Source organism: Dermacentor variabilis, chromosome 11 (genome assembly GCF_050947875.1).
Source record: "Dermacentor variabilis isolate Ectoservices chromosome 11, ASM5094787v1, whole genome shotgun sequence".
In the NCBI taxonomy this organism is placed as follows: domain Eukaryota; kingdom Metazoa; phylum Arthropoda; class Arachnida; order Ixodida; family Ixodidae; genus Dermacentor; species Dermacentor variabilis.
This window is the reverse complement of record NC_134578.1, coordinates 87,032,045-87,042,283: the sequence shown is the minus strand read 5'-3', so window position 1 is coordinate 87,042,283 and position 10,239 is coordinate 87,032,045. Positions and strand designations below refer to the sequence as shown.

The 10,239-nt window shown below is 45.9% G+C and overlaps 1 protein-coding gene across 2 annotated transcripts in view; it reads right to left on the bottom strand.

Annotated features, from left to right (window-relative positions):
• Positions 1-3,978: 3,978 nt before the first annotated feature.
• LOC142563817 (meiosis regulator and mRNA stability factor 1-like) overlaps positions 3,979-10,239 on the bottom strand; it is a 41,782-nt gene continuing 35,521 nt past the window's right edge. Inside the window, exons 2-4 of one of the 2 annotated variants that reach the window (XM_075674458.1) lie at positions 8,400-9,225; positions 5,174-5,280; positions 3,979-4,832 (exon numbers count right to left, since the gene is read on the bottom strand). In XM_075674458.1, coding sequence (XP_075530573.1) covers positions 4,139-4,832; positions 5,174-5,280; positions 8,400-8,408 — 810 coding nt within the window. In that variant the 5' untranslated portion in view covers positions 8,409-9,225 and the 3' untranslated portion in view covers positions 3,979-4,138. The remainder of the gene's footprint in view (positions 4,833-5,173; positions 5,281-8,399; positions 9,226-10,239) is intronic. The other variant, XR_012824426.1, reaches the window with a different exon arrangement.

The following is a 10,239-nucleotide window of genomic DNA, read 5'->3' as shown; positions in this document are numbered from 1 at the left end:
CCCGCATGCACATCAGAGCAGCGATGACACGCATTTGCCGTTCTCTTGCCTGTTCAGCGGAGGTAGCGGTAGCGCCCGTCGTGCTTTCCGCCATGTTGTTTACCCGATCTTGGGCTATGCTTGACTCGACTTTTAGTTCCCAGTGTCGACAAGTTAGTGATACGAAGTACAGTGTGAAATGGAGGGTCACTCATTCGAACAGATTTTAGCATATTAGAAAATAATCATTGAACAAAATTAGGTATATACAGTGAATACAATAGCCTTAAAAAGGAAATTCTCAAGCCCATTGCAAATTAAATCGGAACATTTTCAAATATTAATAAAAGAGATGCATACGAAAGCAATTGTTTTCGAAAAGGAGCTGTTTCAATCAACTGATAGCAAGCTCGATATTTGTTTTATTTGTTTTATTCTATTTATTAGGCTCGATATTTGTCACTATTGAGATTGCCTCAGCAGCTGGTAAGTCAACCTCAATTGCCCTGACAAACTCTCGGCCCACGTACAATGTTTCAGTGTTGCGTTTCATTGCTTTACAAAGTTTATTATTGTTTGGGAAAAGGGTCACTTTCATCTCGACGTCAGCGAACACTTTGTTTCTTGAGCTCAAGTTCCTTCAAAGAAGAGGCGGACCAATTCCTTTCCGATCATTCCTCTATGCGATGGTCCTTTCGGTTATTGTCCTCGTTACGCCACGCGTTCGCCCTACAGGCCATTTGATGCATCCTCTCGGTAAGTTGTACAGACAGCGTCTGATTTTTCGATATCACTAGGGGTGGCGCAAAGGTCCGAAAAAATAAATGCGTGTATTTTACTGTCCTTATGGGCTCCAATTGCCACAGGTACATCTGAAAAGACTCTGAAGGCCTCCCAGTACGCTTATTTGGCATGTCGTTCCTCGCACTGTGGCAGGAGGCGGTGGGTGCACGCCTGTATAATTGAGGAACACTTAGAGCGTCCTTTGACAGTTGCCCTTTCTCATGCTTGTTGAGCCTCACAGCAATATTCCAATAATCCTTCACCGCGTCACACCGGTGTGCCGAGGCGAAGCTGCCATTCGGGAACTGTTACTGCAACGCACCGTGCTTTCTAAGCTTTGGCGCCAATCGCGAAGGTTACAGACGTAGAGACCTACCATTGCTCCGAGCATCGAATTCTTTCAATGAAAAACACGCCACCGAGCGGCAAGATTCTTAATAGCGAATGTCGAAGTGCCTAGGCGTCCCGTTGCCGCTGTGGTGACTACAGCTGGCAGCGGATATCTGTGCGATAGCGCCGGTTATAGGCATCAAGATAATGAAAATGGCGGTGTTGGCTTTGATTAATGCTGTTTCGGATCTTCAGTTGCCGCATGATGTCCGGAAAGTGGCATGGCGAAGGATTCTTGCGTCCAAAATGTCGGACATTCTGATACATTGACTCTATGAGGTACGTGGTAGTGCCGCGAAGCCGTCGCTATAATCGGGCGTCCGGGAAGTCGGTCGTTGAGTGCACACTGGCAACTCCTTCAGCGGACGACACAGCGTCAAAGATGATTCGTTACTGTTCCTTCATTCCCTCCAATTACCGCGATGTTCGTCCCTTTCAACAAAATTACTGCTCATTTTCCCGGAGAGAAGCACAAATTCCCCGAGTTTCCTACGAGTATTTCCAGACTATTCAAAACGCTTGAGAATTTCTGGTTTTTGCGGTTGGTAAACACCCTGAAACTCCTTAAGCGGCGTACCATTTAGATTACGCCTTGATTGCTTCAAGTATTTACTTTTATCTCAAAGCACACAACATATACCAAACGTTCGGACAAACTGCGCCATTCCGCCGTTTCATTCCTTTAGGTTCTGGAATTCGTCATCTACCATTTCCTCCAGAAATGGAAGTTTACCGAATTCGGTAAAAACTAAAGGTTTCCACTATACCACTCGAAAGTAAGTTTACCTTCTTTACCGTGGTATCTTGGCGTATCTCCGGTCCGCGTAATTATGGCAGTCTTAATTTTTTCACGACAAAGTGTTCCTAGATGTATTCAGCCAGTCTTTGCGCACTTCAGATAAAGCATTTTACTTCCAGAACGACAATGTCGGGTAGGTGACATGTAGATGTTCTATGATGAAGAAAATGCTATCAAATTATTGTTACCCTTGACGACAGCACGTAGCCACAGCTATCGATTAGGGGTATAACAAACTGCAGTATAATTATCCATAAACACAATATAGGTGGTCTGGAACGAGATCCATGCGAGTGCCTCTGTTGCTGTCGCGCTCTGGTGAGCCGCTATCAAGTGCCATATAACATAATTGCCTTTCCCTTCACCAGAGGGCGCAACATCTCTGCTTTTCGATAGTTCCGTAAATTGCGGCCAGCTTTTCGATAGAGTTTTCTTCACGTTGGTATCACGCTGCTATGAATTTTATTAAATTTGTCCTTTTTATAAGAGAAACTGCATTCCTCGAGACTTGGGCGATAACACTATCACGATCACTTTGACGATCATCACCTGCATGACGCACGCATCTACAGGGAACACCAAAAATACGCGACGTCTGTGTATACAAACTGTCCCGACACATAGCAGCTCTACTGAGCCGAAAACAACCTCGGCTTTTTTATGAGTGCAGGAGAAGGCGAGACGGCGATTTCTGCAAGAGTGACAAAAGAGAGAAGTTCCAACCTTCTAAGCCAAGCTTCAAGCAATCGCCATTATCAGAAGTGATCGTTCTCAATTATGAAATGGGTAAAAATTGGGAGCTAAGAACAGCAAATATAAAAACGAAGGCTAGGCATTTCAATGCACTTTAAGAAGAAAGGAGGAAATCAGGTATTCAGATTACTCCTTTAGGAAAGGAACTGATCTGCCACAACCATTCCTCCCTATAGGGAGTAAGTGTGAGGGGATGAACTGCTACTCCACGTGCGGTTACTCCTTCGAGGACTAAACAGTTGCCCTTTACTGATTCTCTTCAAGGCTGTAACGGTCATTCATTCCGATGCTCCGCAAAGGCGGAATTCCCGAAATTGGCCATTTATACTCTGATAAAGACATTACTGAGCTGAAGATCAGTACCCGAAAGCAGGATTTGAACACACTCGCTCACGTTCACAAGTCAGGCATTCTAACCACTTCACCACGGCAGGTCCGTTGACAGTGCAGGACATTGAGACAAGGTTACGCTTCGGAACGCAGGAGTGGCAACGTAAAAACAACTAGGAATTTAGTCTATTCTATGCGGGAAGAGTATAACTTTGAGTGTTCTTGCAACCATAAGCGACTGTAAAAAGAAATCTGCCCAAATATACTGAGGGTGACTTAAACAGAGGCACCATGCAATGCATACGTGTAGCGAGTTCAAACGGGGCACCCAAGAGAACATACAAGGGAAATTCCTTAGTCGCTTAGCGTGTCACGCATGAGCTACAGGTCGCTTCAGTTAAGTTTGTAATATCCTTGGAACGGAAGGAACGGTACTATTGACCAAGAAAATCTAGCAGCCTCTCAATGACTTGTGCGTTTAATGTGTATCGCTCACTTATGGCGTGCGCACGAACGGCATGGCTCTTCACATTCCAGCTTTTAAATTTTACGCAATTAGCTCGCGAAGAGCGAAAGTGCTGCTTTGCATGCAGTTCAATAGGCATTGCACGAACTTCGGATTATTCACGACTCTTTGACAATGCCGTTTTTGCCGCATCACTCCATGACATGGACGAAAAGTGCGGAATGTATCGGGAGTAACAGTAGCCGTTCGTCCTTCTGTTGCTCTCTTTCCGACCAAGGACTAAACACTTATTCTCCGAAATTTGAACACGGCATGCACATTCATGCAGTTGGTACGTGGAAGGGCGAAAGCTCCCTTTTTAGGACTAACTGCGCAGGTACGCCGTTTTCCCCGGGATTTTCCTTAGAGTGTACCATTTTAGAAGGAAGAAAGAGAGCTTAGGAGTTGTTTACTTACATTTTCATATTTTAGTTCTCTGTAGAACTGTGTAGAACTGTAAAACCAGGTGCTGGAGGTGGCAGTCTAAACCGTTTGCTTTGGTCGCATGTCGTGGAAGTGGCATGTTAGTTGAAAGTCACTATTCACTGTTTTTCCGAAGCCGGGGGCTGGAGGGGGGCCCAAAAGGATTACTTTTTCCTTTATCTTTTTCGCGCACTTTCCGAACTTGGTGAAGTCGTTGGAAGTGAAGTACCGAACCCCTGTTTTTTGACCAATGCGATCAGGTCCTTGAATAAAACACATTTGCCTGCCATGTCTTTCAGAGCATCCTTGTCCGTCTCATTATGGACACGGACAAGTTCTGTTCTGTCGTAATAGGTGACGGGATGAGAATCTTGTAGGAAATCGATGTCACTGGTAAGAAGTGTCACTTTCGCGTTCGTGCCGCGAAATGCCTGTGTGAATCTTCTCAATAAAGACCTGAGTCGAACATCTGCTGCATTCTTGCGCTTGCCGTCTACATGCAACAATATTGCGTTGGCGTCCGTCAACTGATCAATCGCCGCCTTTGGTGTTCGGAAGACATCCACAACAACAACGAATTCAAACTCAGAGTAGCCTGCAGCCATTGTGTCTCGAATTGTCTTAACAATGTCGTATGCGGACACACGTTTGGGAGCACTTAGATTCTCATAGTCCCAATATATTGACACCATGTTATGATGTGGTTTATTGGGCCATTGTACAGCGAGTTCAGTGTCCTCCTGACTGTTGACATGTTCCTTTGGTGTGTTGCTTGCTGAGCGATCAGAGGGTTGGTCGACGTGGGTTGCCTGATAAGTAGTACTGTCGCATTCCCTGTCTTTGCCGTCGGGAATTTCCATGGCCAGAGATCTGTAATTGGAAGGAATTATGAAGGTAATAACATGGAAAAAAATGGGCACTTTCTAAATGACAACCGATATTTTTCCGTTTCATATTTGGGATTTATAAGTACATCTGCGTCTGATAAAAAGTAAATGAGACTGCAAACTATGAAATGTGACGAATAAATAATGATATTGCTACAGAACAATATTTGCGATGACAAAGAGGCGAGCAGGGTGAAGACGACGACGACAATTAGAGGCTAGCGCGGGCTGTTGCCTCTTGGCAAAGTTCGGCGTATTGCCTTGTAGGTTTTCGTTGGCGTCTTCCTACGTAACATATCTGGTGGAGGTGGACGTTCCCTGTACCTTGTCACGGAGCTTCGCAGTGGACCGTACGTTGAGCCTTCCTTCATGGCTCCCGGCGACGAGAACTCGACTCCGCCGCCTACGACACCTGCTGCCACTTCGACGACCTACATCATAAATAAAGCTTGCAAGTCACTTACATGCTCCCGAAATATGTTGGAAAACACTACAATGTCATCTAAGTGGTTGACAACATTCTCCAAATGATAATGAAGGAATACATGCTGCGTCTTATGACAGTTGCCCGTTCTCATGCTTGTTGAGCTTCTCAGCAATTCTCTATGCTTTACCGTGTAACATTGCTGTGCCTAGGAGAAGCTGCCTTTGTAGAAAAGACAGTATTCAATGCACCGTGCTTTGTAAGTTTTAACGCCAATCGCCAAGATTGCAGTCGTGGAGTCCGTGCCATTGTTCATAGCGTTGAATTCTTTGAATGAAAAACACAGCACAGAACTGCAAGAACATTAATAGCGAATGTCGATGCAGCTAGGTCTCCCGTTGCCGCTCAGGCGCCTACAGCTGCCTGCTGATCTCTGTGCGAGAGCGCCGGTTAGAGGCAGCAAGATAATTGAAACGGCGGTGTTGGTGTTGATAAATGCTGCTTCGGATCTGCAGTTGCGAAATGGTATCCGGAAAATCGGATGCCGAAGGGTTCGTGCGTCCAAAATTCCAGACGTTCCTACACATTGACTCTATGGGGTAAGTGGTGAAGCCGCGAAGCCGTCGATATTATCGGGCGTCTCGGAAGTCGGTCGTTGACTACACTGGCCACTCCTTCAGCGGACGACACAGCGTCAAACAGGATTCGTTACGGTTTCCCCATTGCCTACAATTACCGCGATGTTCGTTCCCTTTCAACAAAATTACTGCTCATTCTCCCGGAGAGAAGCACAAATTCCCTGAGTTTCCTACGAGTACTTCCAGACTATTCAAAACCCCTGAGAATTCCCAGTTTTCGCGGTTGGTAAACACCCTGAAACTCCTTAAGCGGCGTACCATTTAGATTACGCCTTGAGTGCTTCGAGTATTTACTTTTTTCTGAAAGCGCACAACATATATCAAACGTTCGCACAAACTACGCCATTCCACCGGTTATCCCTTTATGCTCTGGAATTCGCCAACCACCATTTGCTCTAAAAATGGAAGCTTATAGAATTCGCCGAAATCTAACGGTTTCCATTTTACCACTTGAACGTAAGTTTACCTTCTTTACCTTGGTATCTTGGTATTTGTGCGGTCCACCTAATTCGTGCGGTCTTAATTTTTTGACGACAAAGTGTTCCTAGATGTATTCAGCCAGGCTTGGCGCACTTCAGATAAAGCCTTTTACTTCCACAAAAACACTGTCGGGCAGGTGAAACGTAGATCTTCTATGAAAAAGAAAATGTTATCAAATTATTGTTATCCATGCCGACAGCACATGGCCATAGCTATCAATTAGGGGTGAAACACACTGCAGTATAATTATCCGTAAACAAATTAGAGGTGGTGTGGAACGAGATCCATGGGGGCGCCTCTGTCCCTGTCGCCCTCTGGTGTGCCGCTATCAAGTGCCATATAACATAATTGCCTTTCCCTTCACCAGACGGCGCAACATCTCTGCTTTTCGATAGTTCTGTAAATTGCGGCCAGCTTTTCGGTCGAGTTTTCTTCACGTTGCTATCACGCTGCTATGAATTTTATTAAATTTGTTCTTTTTATGAGAGAAAGTGCACTTCGCGAGACTTCGGCGATAAAACTATAACGATCACTTTGATGATCATCACCTGCATGACGCACGCATCTACAGGGAACACCAAAAAATACGCCACGTCTGTGTATACAAACTCTCCCGACACATCACAGCTCTACTGAGCCGAAGACAACCTCAGCTATTTCATGAGTGCAGGACAAGGTGAGACGGCGATTTCTGCAAGGTTGACAACAGTGAGAAGTTCCAACATTCTTAGCCAAGCTTCAAGTAATCGCCATTATCAGAAGTGCTCGTTCTCAATTATGAAATGGGTAAAAATTGGGAAGTAAGAACACCGAATATAAGAAAGAAGGCTAGGCATTTCGATGCAGTTTAAGACGAAAGGAGGAAATCAGGTATTCAGGTTACTCCTTTAGGAAAGGAACTGATCTGCCACAACCATTCCTCCCTATAGGGAGTAAGTGTAAGGGGATGAACTGTTCCTCCACGTGCGGTTACTCCTTCGAGGACTAACCAGTTGGCGTTTACTGATGCCCTTCAAGGCTGTAACGGTCATTTTTCCGATGCTCCGCACAAGCGGAATTACTGAAATTGGCCACTTATACTCTGGTAAATATATTACTGAGCAGAAGAAAGAACAGTACCCGAAAGCAGGATTCGAACACACTCGCTCACGTTCACAAGTCAGGCATTGTAACCACTTCACCACGGCAGGTCCGTTGACAGTGGAGGATATTGAGACAAGGTTACGCTTCGGAACGTAGGCGTGCCAACGTCAAAACAACTAGGCATTTAATGTATGCTATGCGGGGAGAGTGTAACTTTGAGTGTTCTTGCAACCATAAGCGACTGTAAAAAGAAATCTGCCCAAGTATACTGAGGGTAACTTAAACTGAGGCACTATGCGATGTATACGTGTAGCGAGCTCAAACGGGGCACCGAAGACAACATACAAGGCAAATTTCTCTGTCGCTTAGCGTGTCACGTTTGAGCTACACGTCGCTTCAGTTAAGCTTCTAATCTCCTTGGAACGGAAGAAACGGTACTATTGACCAGGAAAATCTAGCAGCATATCAAAGACTTGTGCGTTTAATGTGCATCGGTCACTTATGGCGTGCGCACGAAGGGCATGGCTCTTTACATTCCAGCTTTTAAATTTTACGCAATTTGCTCGCGAAGAGCGAAAGTGCTGCTTTGCATGCAGTTCAATAGGCATTGCACGAACTTCGGATTATTCACGACTCTTAGACAATGCCGTTTTTGCCCCATCACTCCATGACATGGACGAAAAGAGCGGAATGTATCGGGAGTAACAGTAACCGTTCGTCCTTCCGTTGCTCTCTTTCCGACCAAGGACTAAACACTTATTCTCTGAAATTTGAACACGGCATGCACATTCATGCAGTTGGTACGTGGAAGGGCGAAAGCTGCCTGTTTAGGACTAACTGTGCAGGTACGCCGTTTTCCCCGGGATTTTCCTTAGAGTGTACCATTCTAGAAGCAAGAAAGAAAGCTTAGGAGTTGTTTACTTACCTTTTTCATGTTTTAGTTATCTGTAGAACCACGTCGGAGTCTAAATCGTTTTCTTTGGTCGCATGTCGTGGAATTGTCAAGTTAGTCAAAAGTCACTGGTCCCAGTTTTTCCGGATGTGGGAGGGGGGGGGTCCAAATGAATTACTTTTTCCTTTGTCTTTTGCGAGAACTTTCGCAACTTGGTGAAGTCGTTGGCACAAAAGTGTTGGGCCGCTCTTTTTTTACCAATTCGATTAGGTCCTTGTACAAAATACATTCACTCGCCATGTCTTTAAGACAAGCCCTCGCAGTTTCACCATGAACAAGCACAAGCTTTGTTTTATCGAAGTAGGTCATGTGGTGACAGTCCTGTTGAAAATCTACGTCACTGGTTATTAAAATGACTTTTGCGTTCGTGCCGCGTAACAGCTCCGAGAACCTCCTCATTAGAGATCTCAGCCTTACATCGGCTGCATTCTTCCGCGTCCCGTCTACGTGCAACAGTAGGACGTTAGCGTCTGTCAGCTGATCGATGGTACTCTTTCCCGTTCTGGAGACGTCCACTGCTACAACAAATTCGAATTCAGAGTAGCCAACAAACATTTTGTCTCTGAGAACCTTGACAATGTCGTACGCGGAAATTCCTTTCGGAGCACTCAGATTCTCATAGTCCCAGTATAGGGACGCCATGTTACGGTGTGGCTCAATGGGCTAATGTACTGTCACTTTATAGTCCTTTGATGTTTTGCTTCCTGTGGATTCACGGGCTTCGTCAACATTAGTTGGCAGGTACGGCGGACGGTTCCATTCATAGTCCTTGTGGTCCTTGTCGTCCATGGCCCGAGATCTGTAATTGGAAGCAATTATGAAGCTAATTACATGGAAAAAAATGGGCCCTTTCTAAAAAACAACCGATATTTTTCCTTTTCATATTTCGGCTGTATAAGTACATCTTCGTCTGATAAAAAGGAAATGACAGTGCAAACTATGAAATGTGACGAATAAATAATGATGTTGCTACGGAACAGTATTAGCGATGACAAAGAGGCGAGCAGGGTGAAGACGACGACGACAATTAGAGGCTAGCGCGGGCGGTTGCCTCTTGGCCAAGTGCGGCGTATTGCCTTGCAAGTATACTTGTATATAGCTTTTCGTTGGCGTCTTCCTAAGTAACATATCTGGTGGAGGTGGACCTTCTCTGTACCTCGTCACGGAGCTTCGCAGTGGACGATATGTTGAGCCTTCCTCCATGGCTCCCGGCGACGACAACTCGACTCCGCCGCCTCCGACACCTGCTGCCACTCCGACGACCTACATCACTCTCCCCGCTCCTCGTGATCCTGGCGTATTCTCGGGCAAAGGTGGGAAAGACGTCGAGGACTGGTTCAGCCTGTACGAACACGTCAGCCGCAATAACCGATGAGAACCTACTATCATGCTCAACAACGTAGTCTTTTTACCTCGGTGGCACACCTCGAGTTTGGTTTCGGACGCACGAAGATGAACTCACCAGTTGGTATTCGCTTAAGCAAATGCTCTGAGACTTGTTCGGTGACACCTACGGTCACCAACTTGCCGCGCAGAAGGCGCTTTCCTGCCGTGTGCAGACGTCAACAGAGCCCTAGGTCCCGTACATTCAGGACGTCTTGGCTCTGTGCCGCCAAGTTGACGCACACATGACTGAGTCTGACAAGGTATCCCACATCCTCAAAGGCATTGCCGATGACGCCTTCAACTTGCTCGCTTTAAACAACGTGGCGACGGTGGATGCAGTTATATAAGAGTGCCGCCGCCTGGAACTCGCTAAAAGCCGACGTATCGACCAACAGTTTGCCCGTCTGCCCAACACCCAAGCGATATC